Source organism: Ascoidea rubescens, assembly GCF_001661345.1.
Source record: "Ascoidea rubescens DSM 1968 unplaced genomic scaffold ASCRUscaffold_4, whole genome shotgun sequence".
In the NCBI taxonomy this organism is placed as follows: Eukaryota; Fungi; Ascomycota; class Saccharomycetes; order Ascoideales; family Ascoideaceae; genus Ascoidea; species Ascoidea rubescens.
The window spans coordinates 1,070,983-1,098,804 of record NW_017962916.1 but is presented as its reverse complement, the minus strand read 5'-3'; the positions used below and the strand labels follow the sequence as shown (position 1 = coordinate 1,098,804).

At 33.2% G+C, this 27,822-nt stretch overlaps 11 protein-coding genes across 11 annotated transcripts; 5 read left to right on the top strand and 6 right to left on the bottom strand.

Annotated features, from left to right (window-relative positions):
- Positions 1-438: 438 nt before the first annotated feature.
- ASCRUDRAFT_33645 (WD40 repeat-like protein) lies at positions 439-1,833 on the top strand (the record flags this gene model as incomplete). The annotated part of the gene is made up of 1 exon (XM_020190448.1): positions 439-1,833. The coding sequence occupies one exon, from the start codon at positions 439-441 to the stop codon at positions 1,831-1,833; it is 1,395 nt and encodes a 464-aa protein (XP_020048436.1).
- Positions 1,834-2,037: 204 nt separating this feature from the next.
- GCN5 (histone acetyltransferase GCN5) lies at positions 2,038-3,447 on the bottom strand (the record flags this gene model as incomplete). Its single annotated transcript, XM_020191714.1, has 1 exon — positions 2,038-3,447. One exon carries the CDS (start codon positions 3,445-3,447, stop codon positions 2,038-2,040), a length of 1,410 nt encoding a protein of 469 aa, XP_020048435.1.
- Positions 3,448-3,756: 309 nt separating this feature from the next.
- ASCRUDRAFT_75332 (zinc-binding alcohol dehydrogenase family protein) lies at positions 3,757-5,500 on the top strand. Its single transcript, XM_020193024.1, has one exon. The coding sequence runs from the start codon at positions 4,203-4,205 to the stop codon at positions 5,331-5,333; it is 1,131 nt and encodes a 376-aa protein (XP_020048434.1). The 5' UTR covers positions 3,757-4,202; the 3' UTR covers positions 5,334-5,500.
- A 244-nt stretch (positions 5,501-5,744) lies between these two features.
- On the bottom strand, positions 5,745-7,346 carry ASCRUDRAFT_80422 (uncharacterized protein; the record flags this gene model as incomplete). The annotated part of the gene is made up of 1 exon (XM_020194496.1): positions 5,745-7,346. The coding sequence occupies one exon, from the start codon at positions 7,344-7,346 to the stop codon at positions 5,745-5,747; it is 1,602 nt and encodes a 533-aa protein (XP_020048433.1).
- A 409-nt stretch (positions 7,347-7,755) lies between these two features.
- CAB1 (pantothenate kinase) lies at positions 7,756-9,291 on the bottom strand (the record flags this gene model as incomplete). Its single annotated transcript, XM_020189877.1, has 3 exons — positions 7,756-8,016; positions 8,272-8,908; positions 8,957-9,291. Coding segments are annotated over 3 exons (1,233 nt in total), but the record flags the coding sequence as incomplete, so codon positions are not given.
- A 747-nt stretch (positions 9,292-10,038) lies between these two features.
- ASCRUDRAFT_75329 (uncharacterized protein) lies at positions 10,039-11,593 on the bottom strand. Its single transcript, XM_020193023.1, has one exon. It carries the CDS (start codon positions 11,510-11,512, stop codon positions 10,262-10,264), a length of 1,251 nt encoding a protein of 416 aa, XP_020048431.1. The 5' UTR covers positions 11,513-11,593; the 3' UTR covers positions 10,039-10,261.
- Positions 11,594-11,800: 207 nt separating this feature from the next.
- Positions 11,801-16,516, top strand: SKI3 (SKI complex subunit tetratricopeptide repeat protein SKI3; the record flags this gene model as incomplete). The annotated part of the gene is made up of 5 exons (XM_020190452.1): positions 11,801-12,585; positions 12,649-13,013; positions 13,263-14,768; positions 14,877-15,853; positions 15,893-16,516. 5 exons carry the CDS (start codon positions 11,801-11,803, stop codon positions 16,514-16,516), a joined length of 4,257 nt encoding a protein of 1,418 aa, XP_020048430.1.
- Positions 16,517-17,071: 555 nt separating this feature from the next.
- ASCRUDRAFT_33334 (uncharacterized protein) lies at positions 17,072-17,740 on the top strand (the record flags this gene model as incomplete). Its single annotated transcript, XM_020190417.1, has 1 exon — positions 17,072-17,740. A coding segment is annotated over one exon (669 nt), but the record flags the coding sequence as incomplete, so codon positions are not given.
- Positions 17,741-19,395: 1,655 nt separating this feature from the next.
- On the top strand, positions 19,396-21,546 carry RGD2 (GTPase-activating protein RGD2; the record flags this gene model as incomplete). Its single annotated transcript, XM_020189475.1, has 2 exons — positions 19,396-19,912; positions 19,988-21,546. Coding segments are annotated over 2 exons (2,076 nt in total), but the record flags the coding sequence as incomplete, so codon positions are not given.
- A 451-nt stretch (positions 21,547-21,997) lies between these two features.
- HOM2 (aspartate-semialdehyde dehydrogenase) lies at positions 21,998-23,089 on the bottom strand (the record flags this gene model as incomplete). Its single annotated transcript, XM_020190430.1, has 1 exon — positions 21,998-23,089. One exon carries the CDS (start codon positions 23,087-23,089, stop codon positions 21,998-22,000), a length of 1,092 nt encoding a protein of 363 aa, XP_020048427.1.
- A 2,969-nt stretch (positions 23,090-26,058) lies between these two features.
- On the bottom strand, positions 26,059-26,574 carry ASCRUDRAFT_80417 (uncharacterized protein; the record flags this gene model as incomplete). Its single annotated transcript, XM_020194495.1, has 1 exon — positions 26,059-26,574. One exon carries the CDS (start codon positions 26,572-26,574, stop codon positions 26,059-26,061), a length of 516 nt encoding a protein of 171 aa, XP_020048426.1.
- Positions 26,575-27,822: the final 1,248 nt, after the last annotated feature.

The following is a 27,822-nucleotide window of genomic DNA, read 5'->3' as shown; positions in this document are numbered from 1 at the left end:
GATATTCAGAATCCATGTTTCTATAACATATATATGTGAAGTCAAAAAGTACTTCAAAAAGAGTTTATGTAGCAACATTTCCAAATTAAGCAGTTACATAATTCCATCAAGCCATGTTCCACATTTCTGGCCACAAACCTAATCGCTTGATTCTTGTTTGCAGTTTCTTTTTTGTGGCTACAAAATCCTCAAACCTCATTTTGACACTTTTCATACATCACACTTTTTTGCTCCTTCTGATTTGACCCTTTTCTTTTTGACTCAACATTTTGGTTCTCCTTTTTCCAAATTTATTTACCTGGAAATTAATTTTCTCTTGACTGACTGTCTCTTCAATACACAAAAAACCAAAGTTTACAAATATAACCATTAGACATTTATTTTAATCAAAATTTCAAAACCTTGTTATATCTTGAAATATTATTTTTATTTTCCAATATGGTTTCACCAACTAAACTGCAAAGCGTTCCACTTCCATTTAACAAACAAATACAAATTCTTCAGCATAAAATTCAACTCATAGATAATGATAGACAGCTACTAGAAAGGCAGATAACCAAAAAGTTAGATGGTCTCAAGGATACTTCCTTAACAGAAGTTACTGCTTTATTGCCTAACCTTGTAAAAATAACAAAAAATCAGCTTAATTTGAAAAATTATTACAATATGAGAGGTCATGGAAACCAAATACAGTGTATGAAATGGGCTTCAGACTCGAGACATTTATTGTCTGCTGATTGCGACCACAAAATGCTCTATTGGGACGCAACTATTGGATTGAAAATTGGAATACTAAAATTAAATTCAACAGAATATACTATTTCTTGCGATATTTCACCTAGCTCAAGGTTAATTGCTGTTGGCTGTTTAGATAATAGGTGTTCTATATTTCGCTTACCTGACTACGAATCTATTTTCAATAGATCTATCAATTATGATAACCACATCAAGTCAAACGAACCCAGACAAAATAACATCGAATTATCTACCCTATTTACTTCACCATCATTGCTAACTGTTTTGGCTGTCCAGGACAAGGATGGCTCAATACAAACATGTGAATTCCTTGATGATTCTTCAATATTAACAACCTCGAGCAAGAATATTCATCTATGGGATATAAATAAAAGTATAGCCGTAAGAACATACGAACAGAATCTTTCAGAAATACTAGCTGTGACAACAAACATAAGAGACCGGGGAATTAGGAATGGAAATTTGTTCATTGCTGGAGGTGTTAACGGTTCAATAAAAATATACGATCACAGAAGTCCTTCGTCCATTGCAAAATTATCAATTCCATTAGAGTACAATCCTTTCAATAATAGAAATATATTCAATGATGTTACTTCTTTGAAGTTTCTTCCAAAAGATAATTATTATGCGGTTGGAACTAGCTTGAAAAGCATTTATTTCTATGACATCAGAGTTGGATCTGTTGAGTTGGATAAGTTTTTGATAAATTCACCTGCTAATAGTGAATTTAGCAAAATAAACAAGTTTAACATGGACATTTCGCCAGTATCTGAAAATTACGGGACCAGCTATGGATACAATGCCTCACCATCATCAGCATCGATAGCTTCAACTACTGATGACGACGGGATCATGGATATCAGCTTTTCAAAATCAGGAAGGTTAATGTTTACAGCTGTTGATGGAATTGGAGGGCTTGTTTGGGACACCTTAACAGGTTGTATAATTAACAAGATTGATGGGAGAGAATGTGATATACGCCACATTTCTGTATCTCCTGATGGTTTAGCAGTTGCAACAGACTCTTTGAAGAAGGCTACAGTTAATATTTGGTCGTCTTCACCAGATTACCAATAATTTCCTTATTTTAGTTTTGTTTACTGTTTTGATTGTACTTTTGTAATTCAGTTTGTTTGTTCATTTCTTTTCATTGAAATATCACTATGTATGTTATTTTTATTATGTGTTAAAAGACATTTTCTATAATGAATATAATGTTAATTTAAGCTATATTTCTATAATCCTTTAAAGAACAGTTTAGTTCAGCAAAGCAGAATAAGCTCAATTAATAAATTCACTATAACCTCTTTCTTTTAGTTTCTCATTAAAAAACTTTTCAAGTCTATTAGCAGTTTTAATGTAATAAGCGCTACCTTGGTTGAATTTTCTACAGTTGTTAAAAATTAATCTGGCATCATAAACAAACTGTTCAAATTTTTCGTAAACTCGATTTTCGAAATTATTTTCCATCGTTTGTAGGTCCATGGGTTCTTTGATAACATCATAATAATTTGGAGCCTCTTCAGTAGTGACTGGAACCAAAAATGGAGAAGCAGAAGGATGATTTTGTAGTTCGTTTAATAGTTCATCCATATCTTGATAATGAGAAGCACGTTTGGGAATCTGAGATAAGGCTTCCATTTCAGGGGTCCAACCACTTTCTTTGATCCCTGGTATAGATAAAGGATCCAATTTAGCAGTGGGATTTGTTTTGAAGATTTTCAAGCCAGGCCTTATAATATTTGATGAAGTAGATAAAGATTTAATTTTTTGAATGATTGCAATTTGTTGTAGTAATAGAATTTTGTTTACATCAAGATATCTAAACTTTTTAGGCAAAATAGAGCATTGCATTAAGGTAACCCCTTCGTAGTTTTTGATGTAACCATCCCATCGTTTTTTGTCCAATGTTATTTCTTTCGAAAATCCTTGTTTTTGGAAATAGCCAACAGCTTGATTATCAGCACATGTTAAAAAGTGCTTAATCTTTGAGTTTGTTACAACGTAGTCTTTTAAATGATTCATCAAAAGTGCACCATCACCTCGACCTTGCACAGTGGAGGATACAGCACAAAATACAATTTCGGCAAACTCTTTTGATTCAAAGGGCTTGTACGTTATACCGCCAAATACATTTAAGGGTTTTCTAATCAAGGCAATTGAAACGTGAGATTTATCAAAGACCAATCTCGATATGTAATCTATTGGCATCAAAGGAAGTTGTTTATGAAAGAGGTTTTTCAAGCCCGTTAATATCAATAAACTCTCTTTAGAATCATCATTATTGACGACTTTAAATTCGATTTTCCCTTCTTTATCCTCAATAGCAGCTAGTTTTTCTTTATAAAAACAAGACTCGCTGTCGGGAAGGTTTAATTTAAATGGAATATTATTTTCTGAGTCTTTTTCACTAACCTGTTCGACAAAAATTTGTTTTTCCAATTCCATTCTCCTGTTTGTTTTTGAATCGCTTTTGCTGCTGCCCTGTTTCAACCGCAGGTCATTTTTATCAATTGACAGATTTTTGTCCGGATTTTTATCAAGATCTTCATTGGAGTTCAGCTTGTTGGTTTGATCTGTGGTAAAATTAGCGATGTCAATTTGGGCGCCCTGGTTGAGCTTGATTTTCTTTTTTAGTAATGAAATGTCGTCATCTGGTGTGTCAATAGCGTTCCTTTTTAATGAATTCATTTATCTCTTTTCATCAAAATTAAGGGATTATTTCAACATTTAGCAAATATTGGTGGTTAGCAGGTCAAGTGTAGATGAAAACTCAGCTCATGTTGAAAGTACCATTATATGGTGCATAAACGGGTAACCATAAACCGACCCAGCGAGAGACTGCAGGCAGCGCATCAGAGCGCAGGGGAGAAAAGGTTCCAGTCCTGAGGGTCCAGCATCACTCTATCCATATATTCTACGTTATGTTGTGGGAATATTTGGGGTGTTTTCTGTGCTGGGTCTTTTATGACAGATGTATTTCCTTGTCGCAGCTGGTTTCTTCAGGCTTCTTGAGGAATACGTGACATTGTTTGTTTTCCCAAGCGGAAGGTGCCTCGCCGAAACTCTCAAACAAGGAGATCCCCAGGCGATTTCGGATAGTTGGGCACATCAGCAAGAGCACACTGGTGGAACAACAAAAGCAGCAGGTATCTTTTCCACCATCAAATGGAGGTAATAGTCCTAGAGATCGATTCAGTGGGCTTCTGAGGAACGGACCGTTTTTCTGAATTGCTCCGTGAACCTCAAGGGAAATCTCCCCATATTAATAAGCAATGATCATCGTAAGTTGTCAAGCTTGTATATATACTCTTATATCCTCAAGTTTCTGATATTTGTTTTCTCTATCATTAATTTGTGTCAATTGCATTTGATATCCACTTTTTAATTTACTCAATCCCAACCCTACTTAATTGACTTTCTACTACATTCATACTCACCCAAAAATGTCTACTATTCCAGAAACAAAACTAGCTGCTGTTTGTGATGACAACTTCAAATGCTCCATTAAATCGTTGCCAGTTGTCAGAAAATTGGGTCCTAGCCAAATTCTTGTCAAAGTTGTATCTGCTGCTGGAAATCCAACTGACTGGAAGCATGTTGCCTACAAAATGGCTGGAATCAACTCAGTCATTGGTTGCGATCTTTCCGGTATAGTTGTCGAAGTTGGTTCGGAAGTTGCTCAGAATAGTTCCTTCAAAGTCGGCGACCACGTCTTCTCAATGGTCCATGGATGTTCAAGGGCTTTTCCAAACAATGGTGCCTTTGCAGAATATGCTGTATTGGATTCTAATTTGACTTTCAAACACCCCAAAGGTTTGAAATTAAATGGAGAAAATGTTCCTGGTGGTCCAATTACAACCTTTGAAGGTGCTTCTTCCATCAATGTCGGCTTGTTAACTGCTGGTTTGGCTATAGGCTTTGAAATGTTCCGCAAGATCCCAACTGAAAAAGTCAATTCACCTTTATTAATTTGGGGTGGTGCAACCTCTTTTGGTCAGTGTGCTATTCAATTGGCTAAAATTTTTAACGTCTTTTCCGAAATTATTGTGGTAGCTTCATCAAAACACGAATCTCATTTAAAGTCTTTGGGTGCTGATAAATTATTTGATTATAATGACGAAAACGTCATTCAAAACATTAAATCCTACACTAATAATAAGCTAGCTTACATCATTGATGGTGTGGCTAACCATCAAACCGTTGTTCAATGCAATGCTATAGCCTCTGATACTTTGCCTGTCCATATAATTGAATTGACTTTCCTTAATGAAAATGATGTTCCAGAAAATGAAAGAAAATCAAATGTAAAATTCACTATTACTTTCCTTTATTGGGCTGGTGGTTATGATGTTGATATGGGAATTGCTAAACTTCCTGCGAGGCCAGAAATCAGAGAGTTTTTGATTTCTTTTGTCAAGTATATCCAGCCCTATGTCATCGACGGAACCATTAAACATATTCCAGTCACTTTAGTACCTGGAGGTTTGAATAAAGTTTCAGAACTTTTGGATGATATTCAGAATGGAAAAAATTCTGGTGAAAAATATGTTATTAATGTTGTAGACAAAATTTAAATACTATTTGGTTTTGAAAATTAATTTGAAGCCCTCTTTAAACCCAATTGAATTAGAATCGTACTTGGATTTTCTAATTACATCTGTTTTTTATATGTTTTACTTTTTTTATTTGCCTTAATTTATTTTTACTTATTTATATATATATATATATATATATATATATAAATTCATAATGTGCATCAAAAATTATTGTGAAAATACATATATTTTTGCAAAAAATTAAAACTCCATCAACCAGAAAATAAGATTTTAGAATCAAGATATACAACAGAAAAAAATATGCTTGAAGAGGGAAAAAGAAAAAAATATGCTTGAAGAGGGAAAAAGAAAAAAATATACTTGAAGAGGGAAAAAGAAAAAAATAAAAATAAAAATAAAAATAAAAATTATATAATTAAAAACACTGCATTACCAATCTTCAATAAACACTCCAACATTTCCTTTGGGATCAGGCGAACCAGTGAGTGTAGAAAAACTTGATTTCTTAAAATCAAGACTGTTCTTGAATTCTAGTAACTCTATTTGTTTTTGCATTTTTAGTTCACTTTCAACTGTCTCATAGCCTTTTAGAGTTATTTCTTTTTCTTCTTTTAATCGTTTTAATAAATCTTCTTCTTTCTTTTGCAAGTTGAATAATATAGCATGTTGTCTTGAGAGTTCAGCAGCTTTGGTCTCATATAAATTAGTGATTTTGGATTTATCTTCTTCTTTTTGATTTTGAATTTGTTTTTTCCTTTCCAGCTTTAAAAGTGATTCCTGCCTTCTTTGGTTGTGCTCTCTTTCAGTTTGTTCTTTTTTGTATCTTTCTTTTTCCTGTTTTTTTAATCTTTCTTCTTCGATGATCTTTAAATCCAGTCTCCTTTGCTCGTCTGCTTTTCTATTTATTTCTTGCAAAACAGGATTGACGTTTCTTCTAGCAACATCGTTTATATCATCAACAGAAACCAACAACCCTCCACCAACATCAATTGTTCCAGAATTACTGTTGATATTCCGTAATCTTGCATTTTCTTGTGCGACCAGTATAGCGTGGGAATTAAGTTTACTGTTGCCAAACAAGTTTATTTTGGAGCTTTCAATGTTTTTGATGGTGTTATCTGCTAAGATTTTAGCCTGATCTAGTATCTTGGTATCATATTTTGATAAATCATAATTCTGGTTTCGGTCATATTTATTCAAATCTTTTACATTTTTTGAAGCTGCACACGCACCAGTAAAGGCATATTCGATAGGCGCAGTTGATGGTGGTTTTTGATTTTTAGAAGAAAACTCAAAGTTTTTGGTATTTGAAGATGCAAGTGTGTTTTTATTGGTTGATAAAAATGAATATTTATTCGTTCTTTCTAATAATTTTTTAGTTTCAATATTCATATTAACTCTTTGTAGTGGATTCGAAGAACGTTTGTCTTTGGGGTTGTTGGGTGTCTTTGGATGATGACTCTGAGAGCTTGCAATTGACTGAGCAGCGGATAGAGCATTACTATCAGGAGTATAGACTATAGACAGTGAAGAACGACTTTTATAATGAGAATATTTATTTTTGGTTTTAACATTTCGAAGATAAAAAGAAGATGTAGTTATGGAATTTGATTTTTTCAAGGTGGTTTTTGGTGGAGGGGGATTGGGAATATTATTAAAACTGAAATTAAAGTCAAGACTGCTTTTGGTGTAGAAAATTGAATTTATTTTGGGAGCTGGTGAAACAGGGTTTTTATGATTTTGTGCAAGAGTAGAAATGTTGTTTTTGGGCTCAGGAGAATTAGTAGACTTAGCAGCAGCAGTAGTGTGTGATGGTGAACTACTGCGATTACCAAGAAGAGGCCTGCTTAATCTTGAGGTAGAAGAAGTTGCAATAGATGAACCATCAATTGAGGGAATGCCACTACTGGGTAAACTTTGGTTTATATGAGATTGTTTTTTGAAATGTGTATGGCGGATTGGTGGTTGGGATGTTGGGTTTTGGTGGATTTTTTGGATTTTTTCTGAGGAGGCTAAAGAAGGATCAGACATGATCAACCAGGGGATGGTATTTTGATTGGAACGAGAAGATGGTTCAGATGGGCGTGGTGGGCAGTGGAATGTTTCGGTACAGAAGAAGATAATGATCCAGTGTGGGTTTGCAAAACACAGCAAAAGGAAGGATTTGCACACAGTTATCCTTCTCCAAGCGTGGAGGTGCTCCTTTTCTGGTTCTAAAACCAGTGGGACGGAACACAGAGTCTTTTTCTGTCTTTGGCTTTGGTCTATATTGGAAAGTTATTTATTGTCCAGCTATTAAAAAAAAAAAGAAAAAGAAAAATGGTAATGGTAATGGTAATGGAATGAGTCTAGATAGCAATTAAACAAGCAAAACAGAGATATTTAAAGATAATTAACAAGCAGATGCATGGATGAATGAGTGGGTTTAGTCATATTGACTTAAAAAGGCACCAAGACTGCCTAAATAGCTTTCATGTCTTAAGAAATAGGCTCTTTTATTGCCATTCGACCAAAAGTTTATGGCGTAGCTGAGAGTTCTGATAGTTATTATATGGTTTCGTATGAAGCTGCCAGCAAAGAATATTTTTTTTAGATTGTGTTTTTCAGCGTGTAGGTAGGATATTTGACCAATGTTGTTGGAAATGGCGTATAGTAGAGATCTGGATATATCCTCTTGTTTGAATTGGGAAAGTCTATTGAACTGGGATAGAGAGGGATAAATTTTATCGCTTTCGTAAATATTTGTTGGGTTGGAGGATTTTGATTTGTCAGATAGAAGAGGGTGTGGATCGAACATTGAAATAGAGCTTGAAATGGAGTCGTTATCATTGTCATAATCGTTATCGAAGTCGTTGTCGTTGTCGTTGTCGTTGTCGTTATGATTGTTGTGGTTATTTTCTGTGGTCAGATCATCAAATTCATTGAAGTAATCATCATCATAAGAAGTGCTATTTACAGATAAGGATTCTTTTGAGTCAAATTCGCTGTCAAAGACGCTTTCATCGTTATTATCGTAGCCGCCATTAACTTGGCCAGTTATTTTTTTGAAAACTTTTCCAAAAGTTGAAGCGATTGTTGTTGATTTCAAGCCAATTTTATTGTAATCAGTGCCATAGATATCGCCAACCAACATGTCAACACCTGCGTTATCACCATTTAAGGCCATATGTAGCATATCATCGTAGGACTTTGCGTTTGTTAATAAAGACAATAGGCCCCATAAAGTTCCGCCGCCGATGGAAGAACCACCGATTCTTTCAAAGGATTTTGGACCAGTGACTTTTATCATGGAAACACCTGAGCCTATATTAACCAATAGGTAGGGATATATTGAGTGAAGAGAAGAGGAAGAATCTATTGAGGAGTCTAGTGGAGAATTCAAAGATAATGAGGATTTTGAGGATAGTAATTCGTGGAATTTAATAAAGCGAATTCTTTTTAGATCGTAATCGGATATATCTTTCAAGGATTCATCGTATATGAAAATTTCATCGGGAATATTGTTTATTAAAAAATTTAAACCGACTATGAGACATTCCATTTCATCAAAGGCTCTCAAGTATGGAGATTTGTTATGAGATTTGTTATGAGATCTGGCAGAAAGAGGATCATCATAGTTTGATAAAAGCAATTCTTGGGACATTAATTTTTCAAATTTAACAGCACCACCACCAGTGGCTGCAATATTTATGGAGTTGTTTTTAAACTGTTGATTAGGATTTGAGATGTTTTGGCTGTTATTGATGTTATAGTTGGATTCAAAAGAAACGTCATTTTCAAGAGAAGATATTAATTTTTTGAGAAAGAAGAAAAAAGATGGAATTAGAGAAGATTCGATTTTGTAGAATTTGATGGTCTTCTTTTTATGATTGTAGTAGACAATTTTTGCCAAAGAACCCCCAATATCAACAGCTATGTGGTTTATCTTGTTGAGTTGGTTTGGCAAGACTATATCTTTTGATTTGTGAATTCTGCCGGTGTGTTTGAGGTCGATAATGTTGTTCTTGACCCCATTTGTAAGAGTGAAATAGTTGGGTATATTGTATTGGTCGTCCAAAATATAAGCGCCCAGAGTGTTGAACGAGTCGATTTGAGAGGACATGAGACGACTATAGAAGAGCAGAAAAGCAAACAAACCAAGAGCACAATGGCGAAGGAAAAAAAGTGTGTAAGCTAAGAGAAAACAAATGATGATAAGAGAGTAGGCTTGTGGAGAGTTGTGACATGGAGAGAAAAAGAGAGGTTAAATAGTTGGAGATGGACAACAGAGGAAGGTGCACTTCCTTCGTTGGATCAACGAGATGCACTTCCATCGCATTCTCGACCCACGACTCATAAACGATCCCAGAACGAAAAGCAACGCAAAAAGAAAACCCAAGCCCAACCCAAAATTGTTCCGAGCCGGTCTCTGCGCGCTCTGCGGGGCTCCAGCTCTTCGGCCTCGCTCACCGGCCTCAAATCCGCTGACCCACCGCCCGGGGCTCGGCAGATGAGCTAATACACGTGCTGAAAGGAACTGGTGCGGACAAAGCGTGCAGTGGAGTGACGTTATTCAGCACGTGACTGTCTGCAACACGATCAGCGCCGTTGCAGGCGGGACAGGGGTCAGGGCAAGACAGTCGGCTGCATCACGTGCTTTACAGACATCCAGCATCATCCGACATTTATCTAAAAGCGGAGGCAACGCCGTCCCTTTTCAATTTCAATCCAATTGTAATTTCACCTACAGACACCTGCTTGCAATCAAAGAGTATAAACTGTGAGTAAAAAATAGTGAGTTGGATGACTAAAGTGGAATACTATTAACAAAAAATCAAAAAAAAACTTATTAAAAACCGAAACCAAAAGTAAAAATTGAGCCAAAAGAAAATGTTATGTGAAAATTAGAGTAAAAAAAATTAATGAGTTATAATACAGTGATGATTATCAATTTTTAAAAAAAAAGATTAAACCTCATTTGAAAGGTTGAGATGGTGTTCATTGATGCGCCTATTCGAGCTATTGTTATTATCCTTCCTGTTCGTAGGGACACTATTAGTTGCAAATGTGCTTTTATTTGGGTTATCCGTTTCTTTCATTGTGCCTCCATAGCGGTCAAAAAAATTATACTGAGAACTGTTCTGATTCAGATTAGAGCTCTGGCTATCATTAACACTATAATAGTTCGGAGTCATATCTTTGTTCATGTTTGTGTTTTCATTGTCAAGAACTAACAAGCTGTCAAAATTGGAATCCTCGACCAATTGTGCATCGTATAGATTTTGCTTGTACAAAGAACTATTGTCTTCAAAAAACCAAAAATCAACTGTTTCCGTTTTTATTGATGAAGTGTAAGTACTATTTTGGTTAGCGTGTGAAACACTATATGCATCATTTTCATTTTCGTTTTCATTATGTTCGTCATCAAAATCAAGATACTTGTTGTCATTCGAACTGTAATTCTTGCGGTTCAAGATTAAAGAATGATTTTGGTCAATCTCCTCCATTTCCCTGGGATAATTCAATAAAGGTTGGTAATGAGGATGAACATTTTCTGGTTTTTTATTACCAAAACTTGAAAATTTGCTGAAAAGTTTCATAATAATATTGTGTCCGACCATTCTTTTATTATTATTATTATTATTATTATTATTATTATTATTATTATTATCATTATTATCAAAGAGCGAACTATGTAGTTTTGATGAAGACACAAATAAATTCGAATCCGGTATTTCATCAGTGTAATCATTCGATGGCTGAAGTAAAAAAGATTGAAATGTGTTGTAGTTGTCATCATTATTAATATTGTTATTTAAATATGTACCATCCACATTGAACTTGAAAAACTCTTGAATATTGTTGTTATATATGTCATTATAGTATTCAGGAAGGTTGTTTAGCAAGCATTCTAATTCATTATGATAATCCGATGTTTCGTTTATCTTAGTTTTCTTATTGCTATTGCTTTTCTTATTATTTTTTTGATAGTTGGTTTCTTCATACTCAAACATATCAAAAAACATGTCCACTGAATTCCTTTTCTTCAATTTTCGGTTTACATCAACCAAGGAGACACTGTGTGCCGGTAGTTGATGATCTAAATTAATAGTGGGATAGAAACAGCATGTTAAATAGTAGACAATAGTAGAAAGAAAAGAGCCTGACTCCCCTGAATCAGACACTGTTGCAAAAGCAGACGTTTTAGTATGACCCATAATCACCTAGTTTAGAGAAGCCAAAAATAATCATATTATAGTAATCTGGCAAAAAAAGGAAAAAAAGCAAGTATATCGACTACACTGATCTATTATATATATATTCAACAGAAAAAGGAAGTGTTGAGTTACACCAAACCTCAAACCGGCTTCCTTTAACTCGTCCCGGTCACATGACATCTATTTTATTTCTTTCTCTGTTGGGATTATATCTTCAGAAAAACAATAACAATTCAAAGAGAAGAACAATATCATTAACAAGAGAGGAACTGCATAATTCTGATCCTAATGCCTCCTCCGATTAAGGTTAGCAAGCTCATGAAAGCTGCTAAGCAGTGTATGCAAGCTGGAGATTTTGATGGAGTAATTGATCATGCCAAATCGATTTTAAAACTCGACAATGCCAACTACACTGCCTATCTATTGATCGCGAGGGCAAATATAAGTATGCAAAAATATGAATTAGCTTCCCACCATCTTGAATGTGCCATCAAAATTCAGCCAGATTTGGTGCCTGCCTGGAAAGGTTTGTTTTCAATTGCTAAAGAATCTCAAGACTACAAATCCTTTTTCCAAATCGCCTCTGGCTATTGTCAAGTATTGGCTAATACTAATGAAAATCTTGTTGAATTTGCAAGGGATATAAATTTATACTTCAAAAAGTTTGGTAACAATTCATCCGAATTTAAAAAATACTACTTATTCAGCATCATTCCAACTTCTGTGATTGGCGATATTTGCAACAATTTAATAATCCAACAGGATGCAGCTTTGAAAAATTTGATAGATATTATTGAAAATGAAGAGCAAAAACTGATAAAAGATGAGACTCGTCGGTTATTTTTTAAAGTGGCTCAAAGCGATTTGAGAGATGAGGGTGAAGTTAAAATTAGGTGGTCTGTTTATAGCAGTTCTTGCTTACCCAACTTGTTTCAAATTTTAATCAATACCACTAAAAATGATCAATTAAGGGCTGAAACAGAATCTAAAAATTTGCATTATTTATATGAAATGCTCATCAATGCTCCTGAATCACCATCAAATCAACTTCAACAACAAAATCCCTTTAATAAGTTACTTAAAACCCATCAATCTAATTCCATAGATCCTTCTCTTCTCTGCAAAAACTATTTAAGAGATAAAATACAAAATTTGATTTCAGACTTAGTTCTAGTCAAATCAAGCTGTTATCTAGCCTGGGAACTCTACTTTGATTGGGAGGATTATTTAGATTTCAATTATATGGTTCATGATATTGATAACATATTGAATTTTATTCACATTTTTGATTCTACTCAAAATAGCTTAACAAAGTTGTTGTTTTATTTTGGTATCTCGGATATTTCACCATTTGATAAAGAATTATTTTTAAAAAGACGATATCCTCAAAACGAAAATAAAAATAAAAATAAAAATAAAAATAAAAATAAAAATAAAAATTCTAAAAACCAAAAAAAAATTGAAAAAAATAAAATTAAAACAGATGCCAAAAATCACAAAAGTTATTCCGAAGATGATGATGATCTGGAAAAAATAATAAACCTAAAAGAAGACAATGGCTTGAATGTGTTGAGTAATAATGAGAATAAAAATGATAAAAAATTGGAAACCCTAGAAAGTAATAAATTTAGTGAAAATACTGAAAACGCTGAAAACACTGAAAATGCTGAAAATGGTACAGGTGATAATTTATTGAAATTTAAAGAAGAAAATTTGGATCAAGTGACTTCCAATATTAGTTTTACTCCAGAAGAACTTCTTGAAAAATTGCTTGAATCATTTGAAAACTGTAAAACTTCAATTTTGGCACACCGAATCGTTATTGCATATTTTCTTTACATTAAAGATTACAGATCAACCTTTGAGTACTCTCAATCAGCAATTGGTTTATTAGTTAAGCATCAAAAGCAAATTGGTCATTTGTTATCTAATACAAGACAAGCTTTCTTAACTACCATTGGTACATGTTTTATTTATCATGAAGCCCCAAAAAACTTTCCCAGAGCTTTGAAATTATTTGATAATGTACTTCTTGAATTTCCCAATAATAAAAAAGCAAAAATTGGAAAGGGTTTAATCCTAATTGAAAAAAAACAATTGGAACAAGCAAAAGCTCTTTTTCAAGATGTGTTAGAGGATCAGGGTCATGATGACACAGATACATTGTTGGAATTAAGTTGGTGTCAGGTTCAATTGTCTGAATTTGAAGAAGGTAGACGTGGGCTAGTCAAGTGTCTTGAAACGCTTACTCATGTTGACACAGTCACCAATCAGTTAAGAGCAAAAATTAACTGGAGAATTGCCGAAAGTTATTTGTTGTATTTAAAACAAAATTATGATGATATTAGCGACGATAATATCAAAGTAGAAATAGTTAAACTAGCCCATGATTATTTAATTGATTCTTTAAGGTCATCTAGAAATTATGCACCAAGTTATACTTCATTAGGAGAAATATATTTGAGCTATTATGGCGATGAAAATAAAGCTATCAAATGCTTTTTTAACGCATTTGAAATTGATGCAGGTGAAATTGAAGCTGCAAGATATATTGTTGAAACTTTTTGCTCAAAATCTGACTGGGAAACCGCAAAAATAGTTTGTGAGCGGTTAATATCATCTCCAAAGGCCAGACCATTATTGGCAAATTTAACCGAAAACGATGATAAATCATGGCCTTATCGTGTTTTGGGAACTTCATGTCTTGAAGTTCAAGATTACGTTAATGCTGTTGTACATTTTTCAACTGCTTTGAGATGTAATGAAACTGATATTGAATCATTAATTGGGTTGGGCGAGAGCTATTTAAAATGTGGGAGAATCGAAGGAGGTGTAAAAGTTTTCAATCATACATTGAAAATTCAACCAGATAATTGGTATGCAAAGTATTTACTAGCCATTGCTCAACGTTCATTGAAGGAATACCCATCTTCATTGATAAATCTAAAAACAGTGATTGATTTAAAACCAAATGAGTCTGCTATTGTAATTGCTCTTTACGAAACTTTGATTGAATCAGCTACGAGCAATGTAGAAGGTGGTTTTTATGGAAGAAGCATTGAAAACTGTTTGGAAGCTATTGACTATATTAAAAGAGCTCGTGAGTTAAATTTCAAATCAGTAAAACTATGGAAAGCGATAACAGATATCATTCGATTATTTTTAACTGTGAAAGAAAAAATTGAGAGTATTCCATGGGAAAGTATCGTTGAAATTATTATTGCATCATTAAAAGATTATGAAAAAGAAGGTAGTGGTTACCAATCAACTATTCATGACAATTTTGAAATCTTTAATGAAATAAATCAAATTGATAATATATGGTCATTAGACTATGATCAATTACATAAGTTTGTGGATAAAGAAATTCAAAACAATGATTATATCAAGGTTTGTTCTATATTATCAATTCTATCAGCCAAAGTTGGGTTGATTTCCATTTTATCGGAAAACAAAACTGCCAGAGTTTTAAGGTCAATGGGGTGGTATAATTTAGGGTTGGTCGAATTAGAGTCATTTATAAATTTGTTTAATTCTTCTGAAAAGAATGGAAAAATGGATAATAAATCAATTAGATTTAGGGATTCATCAGTTAAGTGTTTCAAAAAAGCTATTCAACTAGAAAGTCAAGTAAGTGATTATTGGGTAGGATTAGGCATTTGTTTAATGTCAATCAATCCAAGGATATCACAACATTGTTTTATTAAAGCAAGCACATTAGCATCTAAAGACTACAATGTATGGAATAATTTGGGAGTTCTTTATTTGAATTGTGGGGATATTGATTTGGCGCAGAAAGTGTTTAGTAAATCTCAATCATTATGTCCACAAGAATCAACGTGTTGGTTGGGTGATGGACTCTGTTTGGAGTTTGAGCAAAATTTTGAAAAATCCAATCAGTTGTTCAAACATTCGTTTGTTGTTTCCAATGGAAAGAACCCGGCGTCTCAATTATTATTTGCGTTGTCTGTGATAAACCAAAAATTGCATAATGGTAGTATTGCAAGTAAACAAGATTTAAGTATGGCAAGTTTTGCGATATTGAGGTTTTTGAAGTTTGGCCCTAATAGTGAAATTGGATTAGAATGTGCATGTATCATTTTTGAAAGATTGAAGGACTATGAAGTTGGTAAAAAGTTAGGAAATAAATTGTCTGAAATATTGGAAAACAAATATGAGAAGGAAGAAAGTGAAAAGGTTTTATTGCAATTTGTTCAGGTCAAAACTCAATTATCAAGAATATATCTTGGTAGTGGAGAGTATGAATTGTCGATTGAAGAGGCTGAATATGCTCTAGATTTACTAGAGGAAACAGAATTGGAAAATAAGGATATCGAAGAAGTAGATCTGGAAGAATTAAAAAAAAATGCAGCGCTAAAGTGCATTCTATCTGCTCGAATTTGCATTGGCCTTTCTAATTTCTTTTTAGACGAGTTGAAATTAGGATTAAACCAGTTTAAAATCATTCTAGAAATGTTCCATAGTACTCAAAGATTGGTCTTGTTACTATCTCAAATTTTGTACTCATTAAGCACAGAAGAAACTAAAGACGCAGCACTAGAAGAGTTATTAGAGAACATCGAAATCAACGGTAAATCTGTGCTGATTTTGTTGACATTGGGGGCGATTTCAATTTTAGAAAATGATCATCAAATAATGCAGTATGTCAAAGAGGAACTAGAGCATTTGTCTCTAGAAGAGGCACTTGAAGACTCTTTGTTGCACAACGTTCCTAAAATTCTTGCAATATTGAAAATGAAGCTCTACCCTAAAGGTGATTTCGAGGGGACGAAAGAATGGCAACGCCAAATCATGTTGTTTCCCAACGACTGGGCAGTGTGGGAAACAGTCAATAAAGATGCCTCTCTAGAAATTGCTACTGGAAGACAGACGCAAGTCTATGCTGGAGATTTAGCCAGACTATATCTCAAAAACAGCAGCAAAAAGGCAGTGCAGAGAAGCGTTTTTTTGTACCCAAGGCCAGATCTCAGACCATTTTTTTGAGCATTGTTCGTTCCAGTCCAAACACGCTTCTTGGTCACAAACAAGTGTTCGCCGAGCGAATGTTTAACGAACACCGGTCAAAAAGAAATCTCCCATTTTATCGAAAATTGGCACGTGCGCTCTCACTGAAAAGAATCTTTTTTCAGCGATTTTTTTCACTGTTGTTTGAGATCAGGTTAAGTGGAAACAATGCTCAGTCGAAAAAAGTGGATCTGTGGTTTGCCTTTATTTGTTGCCAAAAGAATTGCTGCAAAGACACCAACTACTTCTGTTTGTTTGTTTCTCAAGCCTGGAGAAACCTACAAAACTTTGTCCGGGTCAAAACATCCACAGTCTTCGCTGGACAGCAATCAGATCTTCGAGTTTGCCTTTCTTCCTGAGGATTCCCTTTCATCAAGATTCAATATCAATCATTTGATAAATAGATTGAAAGTTCGAAATTCCAGAACCTCCTCTGCTTTATCAAAGAAAAATCCAGATGGCTTTTCTACAAATTGCCAAACACATAGTTTGGATCAATTGCAAAACATAGAAAAAGCTCTTAAACTAGTAGATATGAGAGAAACCTTCTTGGCCTTTTTGAAAAAAAAGTACTCTATACGTGCAAAATCCAGTGGTCTTGATTATGACAAACTTAAACGATGGATTTCGATTTGCAATGATAAGAAAACAGTTTTAATCTCAATTGATCTAGAAGTGTTTGAACGTTCTCATTCGTCTTGCACTGAATTTGGTATTGCAATATATGATCCAATAAATCAAAAAAATTCGCCATTTCCAGATATAATCAATTTGCATTTTTTAATCAAAGAAAATATCAAATTGTACAACACCCAATATGTTCCAAATAATAAACATAGATTCATCAATGGAGTATCGTATGTTGTTGATAACAATAGCATCAAATTAATCCTAGACACAATCGTTAACTATTATCAAGGTTTTACAAACATTGCATTTGTTGGCCATCATTTTTCTTCTGACCAGGCTTTTATTTCAAAGTCTTTCAAGTTTTCAATTGATTCTGATAAATATGATATTATAGACACATCGTCGATTTGGCAAATGACTGCAACTGGTAAGAATGCTCTAAAATCAAAATTATCATATGTGTTATATAAATTGGGAATTCCAGGAGTTTATTTACACAATGGTGCTAATGATGCTTACTATACTTTGATTGCTGCCTTGAAACTATGCGATCCTGAATTGAGAATTAATAAATTTTGTGCTAATTACTCCGAAATTTATAATGTAAAGCGATTGAAGATGATAGAACAAGAAATCAGTGAAGCCCAATCCCCAACTATAGTTAATAAAAAATTCAACCCATCTGATCTACAGTCGTTGGGCACACCGTACGATGGATTTTATAATTTTTACAATAATGAAGTTAACACTATGTTTGAAACAAAAAAGTATAATGATAGAAACAGTATAACCAAAAATAATCGATTTCTCGGTTATTTCAGTATCAACCAACAGTCTCTACTTACAAAATTATATAGAAAATGGTTAAGCAATAGTGGCAGTGGCTCTGGTTTAGATGTTGAGAGTTCAGTATGGTTAACAAAATCTGAAAAGGAAAAGTTAGATAAATCAAAAAGAAATGAGATAAAAACAAAAACAGACCAAATGCAAAAGCTTGATGAAATAGAACTAGAAAAGAAACTAAAATTATTTAAACAATCATTCACCCTTGAAAAACAAAAATTGAATTTGTTGAAAGCAATTGAAAAGCAAGAAAATTCAAAAGATTTAGACAAAAATTCAAAATATTTAGACGAAAATTCAGAAAATTTAGATGAAACCCCGGAAAATTTGAATGGGATTCAACAAAATCTAAATGAGATTCAAGAAAAGTTAAATAAAGTTCAACAAAATTTAAATAAATTTCAAGAAAATATTCTAAATACGGAAAATTTAGATGAGATTCAAGATAATTTAATTGAAAATCGAGAAAACTTAAATGAGATTCAAGAAAATTTTGCAATTACAGAAGATTCAAATGAAAATCCACAAAATGTAGATGAGATTCAAGAAAATTTAAACAAAATTCAAAAAAATTTAAACAAAATTCAAGAAAGTTTTGCAATTACAGAAAACTTAAGCGAAAACTCAGCAAATTTAGATGAGATTGAAGAAAATATTGAAATTACAGTAAATTTAGAAGAGATTCAAAATAACGAAAACCAAAAAAAACCAAAACCATGAGCAAGCTAAAAACTAGAGAAGTAGGGGTATCAAAATCTAAACTAAAAAGTGAAAAAAAATTGGTGAATCTCAAATAAATCCAAATACAAAAATGTTCAACCTTAAAGCTGGAAGGTTTCAATATATTGCATTTCTGTTATTCCAGAGGTGGAACATTTGATCTTAGAAGACTTTTTATATGTATATACCATAGATGGTCACACTGAAGACTATTTAGTTTATAGCTCTATGTTTTCTTGAACCATTGAATGTAATAAACGTAATAAACGTAATAAACGTAATAAACGTAATAAACGTAGCAACACTCCCTCACCGACCATTCTAACTAATTGGTGGTAACATAACGTGTAAAAACAGAAAAAGTAATTCCGGTTCACTTTCAGTTCTATTTTTATTTGTGAGGTTTCAAGTTTAATCTGGAAATCTAATTGCTATTTAATCAATCACTGTCTTCCGAGAGATTTTCTAGAAGAAAGCTATTCTTCTGTTGTTTCCATCCCATTTTGCATCAGCTCCAAGTCTGGATCACTGCAACGTTTTTGGTATTAACCACCACTAATCCACTAGATCCCGAAAAGGATACTCGTCTTCACATCTCAGTTATTTAGCCATTCTTTTCTAACCTCATAATCCTTTCTACCAACTGTTGAATAATGTCAAAATTATCTTTTCAAAACTCGTTTTGGTCTAATCAAGACGACTATGAGTCTGGGTTGGTTCTACTCTATAGCCAATTGAGGAAAGGCTGTTTAGAAAATGAAAAAATTTTAGCCCTTTTTACAGATAGAAAAAATCTTGAGCTCTCATATGGTAACTCCCTCCATCAAATCTGTTCTGATAACAACTTGGTCTTGAATCCATCAGATAATATCGACTTGAACCCTTCCGTTAAAAACTCCTTTAAAGGCATCAATGATTCTATGATCAAAGAAGGCTCGTCACGAATTAAAATTTCTCAGGACATTGACTTGTTAGTTTTAAGCCCTTTTAGAAAATGGTCTATTGAACACAAAGAAAGAATTAATTTCTCAGAAAATTTTGTTCTTGAAAACATTACAAAGTATAAAACAGTTCTTAAAGATACATTACATTCAAAAAACAAATATTTTATCAAGTATAAATTTGCAGAGGATTTTAAGCAAAAGTTGGATAAAAAAAGTCTTGATGAAGGTACTTTGATTAGTGAGTTATCCTCAATAAATGATGATTTGGAAAATATCAACTTAAACGACTCTGCTGAAATAAATATTCTTAAAGATGACGTTTCTGTTGAGGAAAAACCTTCAATCAAAGAGCCGGTTGTCTATTATTTAGGTGGAGCAGAATATGACGAGCCACAAATGAAGGAAATTATAAAGCAGTTATTGAACCAAGTTCAGGTCACGTCCATTAAAAGGTTTCTTGTTACTTATGATAAGGTATCAACAGGTTCTAATATTGTACAAGCAATTCAAAAAACTCTTCAGATTCAAAATCTTGAGAAAGCTGAACTCGCTGGTCAGGACTTGATTGAAGAAGGGTTTTTGAGATCCATTATTTTTGCTTCCAATGATTTTGCCAATAGTTCTAAATTATACTATCAATGGAAGAATGAGGCTTATAAACTAGCAGATATACCATTTAATTCAGAACAAAATTCAAATGAAGTCGAAAAAGAAAAGAAATCTTTACCAAGTGCAACCTTAATTCATAGAACAAGTACTACAATTGGTCCTTCCGCCATTGCTTCTTACTTTGATGGTGTCAAAGACAAATTTGTTGTAACGGAAACAAATAAAGAAAATTACAATAAAATTCTTAAAGATTTGAAAAGGTTGGATAATGAATATGCGGCCTCGATCCAATATCTTGATGAATCCAGATTAAAATTAGAGGAGCTAATAATGGATCACCTTGAGTTTATGCAAAGATGTGAGTCAGATAGATTAAAGGCAATCCAAAAAATCTCTTATGACTTTTTAGATATTTTTTCGAGAAAATCTTCAATTTTCATAGATTGCCTTAAAGAAGCTAAAATGTTTCAAGAATCTATTGATCCAAGAAAAGATTTATCATTTTTAATTGAAAATTATAGAACTGGATTTTTCATCCCCAAAGTCAAGGTATACGAAGATTATTTCAGTTCAAAAATTCTCTCCAATTTTGGTGTCAATTTGCAAACCAAATGCCGAGATGATGATAAAAATGCTCCATTGATAGTCACTAATATTTTGAATTATATCAACTCGATATATTTAGACATGGAAACTGATGATAATAGAATTGCTGCATGGTTAACAACTTCCAAGCTACAATTGGTTCATCAATTGAGGAACGAGTTTAATGATCCTCAAAAAAAAATTACAAGGGAATATTCGATTAGTGTCTTGAAGAACTATATTAAAACCCCTCAGGTTATAACTGGTTTGCTAAAATTGTATTTGTTAGAGTTGCCAGATTCAATTATTCCAAGCAAACTTTATGATGTCTTTAAAAGAATTTACATTGACTATGAAGCAGATGATGATCAGAGAATTAATGCCATCACAAACGCATTATCTTCTTTACCTAAACCAAATATTATTACTTTGAATGCAATTGTGTCTCATTTTGAACAATTCATTGACACCATTTCTAAAAGTGAAGCTTTAAATGAATTAGTTAATGGTAAACTTACTAAATCTGAGTATGTGAAATCAGAAATTTGTCATGACTATGCCAACTGTATTCTTAGATCTCCAGTTCAAAATAATTCCATTTTTAGTGATAAGCATCCATTTAAACTATTAAATGACTTAATAGTCTTCAAAAAACCTATTTTCAAAGAGTTAAAGAAGTCTAATCAAGGTTTATCCAAAACCAAAAAATCAATTTCAAGAAATAACTCCAAGGTTTCCAAAGTTTCAAGAACAGATTCAAAACAATCATTTGAATCTGGAGAATCTGGAAGCTTAAAACTTTCAGTTGATAAGGGAAATGTTGATGGAATCAATGAAATCGACAGCAAAGTTGTTGAAAAAATCCAAGCTGGTCCAGACAATCCCATTATCATTGATTAGTGTGACTTATTTAAAAGGATAGTGGTTTTTATATTGTGTTTTAGGTAGAGATTTTTTTATGTTAAATTTTGATACTTTTCTTATTTTTTTTTTGTTTTTTTTTTACTTATTATTATAGAAGTAATAGGTTTGTTGTTGATTTTTGTCAATTTATATATCTATAAATAAAGTCATTCATTACACTGCTTTTTGAAATTTTGAACTTCAAGTAAATAAAATTCAACTAATTTTAAATAAGCCTTTTAGCTAACAAGTATTCTGCAATTAGAATACCAGCACCAGCAGCTCCAATTATAGTATTATGGGATAAGACAACCATTTTGAAATCAAAAATTGGATCTTCTCTAACTCTTCCAACAGTAACAGCATAACCATTTCCTCTATTTCTATCTAATCTTGGCTGAGGTCTATTAGCTTCATCTAAAACAATTATTGAATGAGGAGGAGCAGAAGGACAACCAAGTTTGTAAGCATCGCAGACATATTCGCTCATTGCTTGTTTAACTTGTTCAACAGAAGGAGCAGGTCTTGACTTGAACTTAAAACTAATACATTCAGTATGTCCATCAGAAACAGGGACTCTGTTGCACTGAGCAGAGACTTTAATCTCTTTATCCGAAAGTAGTTTAATCTCATTAGATGATGTTTCATAAGAGCCTAATATCTTCTTGACCTCCCACTCCATTTTTTCTTCCTCGCCAGATATATAGGGAACAATATTGTCTAATATATCAATACCAGACACACCTGGAGAAAATCCAGCACCAGAGATAGCTTGTAGTGTAGTAGCAGTTAAAAATTCAATTGGACCAAACTTTTCGATTAAAGGTTTCAAAGGAGCAACTAAACCAGCGGTTGAACAATTAGAAATGCAAATTTGAAAACCTTTTTTATCAGTTTGATTTTTGATTGTGTTTTCAATAAGATCGATATGATCAACATTTACAATTGGAACAACTAGGGGAACATTTGGGTCTCTTCTGTAGTTTTTAGCATTTGAAACAATTACAAGGCCATTGTCCACAAATTCTTTTTCAATCTCACCAGCAAAATCAGCATCTAATCCACTGAAAACCACATCACAGTCAGCAAAGTATTCCGCTTTACACTCGCAAACAACAATTTCGGATGAGGATTCAGGTAGTAAATCAACTTGTTTCCAAGTGACTGCATCTTTATATTTCTTACCAGCTGAACGAGGAGAGGCACCTAAAACTGATAGTTCAAAGTCTGGATGCTCAGCTAATAGAAGAATAAAACGTTGGCCAACACTTCCTGTTGCACCTAAAACACCAGCCTTTTTCTTTATAATGGGAGACATTATGAGTTGCGACGAGTTGGGATAGCGAAACAGAAATAGAAATCAGGAAGAACTGTTCTTTCTAATTACTCTTTTCTTTCTTTCTCTCTTTTGCAATTGAGCGAGAACCCCAACTTGTTATTGAGTCATATTCTTCATCGAGCTCTGGGAAACATCCCACACTTCAAGGGAAAACGGCCCACAGTATTTCAGATCGAGAAATATATCCTGTTCCCACGGGAGGTTTGGAGTGATAAGAGTAAAACTATCCAATAACATCTGTAAACAGATGGAAGACTCGATAATTGTAGTTCTGGCAAGTTCAAATTTATTACCACATTATATCTGTGAAATGGCTAAATACCATTATGGCATCCCTACTTACATGATCTCGATATACAAGACGTGAGGAAATACCATCATTCAAAGAATTATAGATAAAAGTTTCATCCAATCTCAATGTGTTCAGGTAAAAAACCCATGCACTGCCAATTGATGAAAACAACAGTTAAATCTTATCTAACAAAAATATCCTCAAAATTCAATTCTCCATGAAAAAGACGTATTTTGCTCTCTGTGGATAAAGTTCCATATACCAATCAATTTAGCCTCTTGCTATTTTGAACAAACGATGCAATATGCTCGTTAAACTTTTTCTCAGATTTAATTTTCAATTGCAGAAACAATGGGTCCTCAATAACTATATCATTGATTCCACATATCTTATTAGCTTGGTCCTTTCATAATTTACTTAATTCATTTGATACTTTGTTGATAGCAATAACGTTCTCTTCTTCATTCATTTCTGGCCATATATCACTTAACCTCTTTCCACAAATGTACTCCATTCCAATATATATTTTGGGGTGCTTTGGGTAATATTGGTGCATTTTAGGACAAGATAACTTGCCTTGAATGTATTCTAAATTATGAGTTTCTTGGGCGTAGCGCATTTGATTTTTCTATTGTCTACAATCTTTAAATCTTCCGTGATCTGGTTTTGAGATAGTGTATGTATGTAGTAGGATCGTAAACTAAAAAATAGGAAATAAGATAAATGATTATCAGAATGAAACAACCAATTAACAAATAAAAAATAGAGAGAAATACAACGTTGAGTGCTAATTCATAATGGCCTTCGCCAGGCCTCCCACGTCCTTCACAGACCTTAATTTTAGGGTTACTTTGTATTTGGTTTGACAAGCAGAAACCGGATCTCAAATATCTCTGAGAAATGAATGCACATGGACCCCTCATACTGGAAGCAGATCGAATCAATTTCCCATTCAATTCTACGTGCCACGTGACTGGCGTCTCAATCGAGCTTGATTTGGAAAAGGGTATTTTTCTTGTCCTCAAGTCGAGCTGGAGTGGGCACTTTCTTGTCCACCATTAGTAAATAATAATAAGTAAACATCTGTCCTATAACGCAGCCTACTGCAGATATGTAATAAAACTATTTGGCCTGCTGTAACCAGAAGATGAATTGAAGCCTTTCCAATCAGGAACCAATTTTTTCAAAATTACTGAAAAACCACTTCAATTCAAAATCTCGATTGCGGCTAATCTCCGTACAACTAATCTCAATATTTCTAACAAAAGTTTCAATAGAAATTTCTTAGGTTTCACGCCCACTAGATTGTTGAAGTTTCTATCTTCAGTTGAGTTTAGCTACTCTTTATATTTTTAATTGGTGTTGTATTAGTGATTTTTCTGAATGAGTTATTTCAAATAATCCCTTTTATTCCAGGCTCAAATAGCCTAATCTTTAATTCGGTATTTGATATCATCACAGATGCACTGTGTTCAGGGCAGTTTATAATATCACCTACTGTATCTCATACTCTTCACCAGCTTTGCGAATCCAGAAAAATGTAAAATTCTAAATAAACAAGCAGAACTCATTCTAGAATTTAATTTTGAATGTATTGTATTGATTAGTCATACAAGGAAAGTTTCAAAAATAGCTATTGTTGACAAGATATATTTGATTTATCCTTCGTTCATTTTCGTTTTTTATTTCTTACAATAATCAGAGGATCACTATTGGAATGGATTTGACAGGATATGTTACCACATTGCACCACTACAAGTTAGCTAGTTAATAATGTGAGTAATTGACTAATCCTTCGGCATCAAATTACTCAACTAAAAGTTGTTCAAAAAAAGAGGATTGAAATTATGAAAATTGATATATTCTATCCAAAAGAAACCAAAGAAAACCGGCAATCAAAGATATTTTTAATGATGATTTGAGTGATATTGGTAATTGTGATTTGAGTGATACTGTTAATAGTGATTAGTGATTTAAATGGCTTTGCTTATTTTGATAAAATGGTAAGGAATGAATCGCTGTCCAAAAATGGAAGAGGAGCTGGAAAATATAAAAGTAAAAACTGGTGTGCTTTAAAATCCCTTGGAAGTCTATTCAGTAACATTAGCATCTACTTCTTTTTCAGACTGTTGATTCAGTCTTCTATACTGCTGCTCCACCCAATGTCTTTGATCATCATCTGAAATGTTTTCTTTCTCTAACAGCTTTAGTTGAAAAAGCTCAAAAGGACGAAAAATATTACCACAAGGCCAAACAGCGGCATTTCTTTTAGATACCTCCATATTTGAAGAAGGACAGAGCAATAGAAATGGGAACTAAGAAAACGAGAAATGCACCACCAAACAATAAATATAATTTCAATTTCAATTTCACCAACATCATTTGCTTTCAGGATTAAAATCCATAAAGACACTTTCTTGAATTAAACATTCAATGTTCAATCTTACAAAATTGAATATTAGAATTTTCAAAGCAATTCAATTATGAATTATTCTATGAAACCATTTGGCTGAATTTTTTGAGGCATAACCATATGTGTATAAAACAGATTTGCTAGCCTTGGTATCAACCTTACCAGCATTATCTTCCAGCTTAATGCAAATCTACAATCAATATCATCGAAAAAATCTTAGTTCAGCATCTGTAAATAACTCTCTTATTCTAGGCAATTTGGTATCACTACTAGAAACAATATATTTATTACTCGCATTGCATCTGCTACAACTACCCTCACCATGATCACCCTCGTCATGCCGCCTTCATCATGATTATCTCTAACAATAGATTTGTAGCTTGCTGAATTACTGACAACATATTCATCAAAGCTTGCAATGGGATGATTAAGATAAGTCTTGATAGATCCTATCTGTTTTAAGATATTGCCTGTATAGATTACAAGCGAATCATTCACGTCACCATTTTTATTAATGTAAATAGGCAACGATGCTTTAGCTGAGTTATTTCTTTCATGCAAATTGCTTCTTTCATGAAAGTTGATATAGTCCCCAACATACGTGAGAAATACTCCATGCTCACCAAAATTGAAAACAAAATCGCTTTTATTCATGTAACTCGCATTGAAACTGTTGAGTGGAACAGATTTGTATGTTGGTTGGATCAAATTAGATTTCTGTAAAGGATATGATAACTGGCTCTCAGCTCTAGGTTCCATGAAAACTGATACATAGACATTCTGTGTAGGTCAGTGTGATATTCAACATTGACTTTGTGAGGAAATGAGTAATCGCTCTTGAATAACTAAGCCATCTCTTGGTCTGGTGAGAACTGAAGTAATGTTGAATCCCTTTGATGATGAGTCTCAAACCCAAGCGTGGAGTAAACACGCGTCTTATACAGGCACTTCAATCAACTTCTAGTATATTGAATATATTCGGAGACTATCATTTTGAACTTAAAAAGCTATAAAATTTGTTTATATAACAAGATTTTAAAATCATTAAGTTTGAAAGATGTACGTAAATCAATATCGTCATTTTGTTAGCACCAGCATCAAATGCAATCATCCCACTCATCTTTTTTGGAACCAATAAGGAATAATTTCATATGGTCCCAATATTCAGGCTAGGAGCTCATGCACTTCCAATCAATAAAAACAATAGTCAAATCAACATTAATTAATGTTAGATGAATTCAAGTCCCCATGGGATAGACAAATTCGACTATCAGTGGGTGGTAGTAGGCTTTCCTGGCCTAGTTTTAATTTCGGATCAATTGTAAATAAAGATCCTATGTACTGATTCAAGTGCTGCTCCTTTTCAAACTTCAAGTTACCAAAAATTGGATCATGAATTTCAGTATCTCCAATTCCTCCAATTGATTATGTGGTATAGTTTCTTAGCTTATTAACTTCATTATTGATATTTTTGCTGAAAATCTGCTGTTGTGCTTTATTCAACTTGGGCCATTTCTCACATAAAATTTTTTCTGGAATGAATTTCATTTCAATAAAGGTTTGACCATTTTCAGAGCAATAATTATAGAGCTTGGGACAAGCGACTTTGTTCTAAATGTATGTGAAATTTTGTGCTTCCTTGAGAGAAAGGCATTTTATAACTTTTTTTGGATAAAATTGAATTGTTTCATTATTTTTTTAATCGATTTGCAATTATTTGAAATGAAAACCAAAACAGAAATGTTTTAGAATAAGTTTGAGGCAACGATCAGAAGCACTCGAAATTAATTAGTCTCCCTTATGTGGGTCTTTCCACGCAAGGAGATAAGTTGACAGCAGGAAGGCTGGGCTACATGAGTCTCACTAAAACCATTAGAACGATTTGAAATAAAACAACCAATAGATACTTATTTGATAAGAAAATTATAAAAGCAAAATAAAGTATAAAAGAAAAATAAAATAAAATAAAAAAGCGGAAACAATGCAAGCAGTACAAAAAAAAAGTAT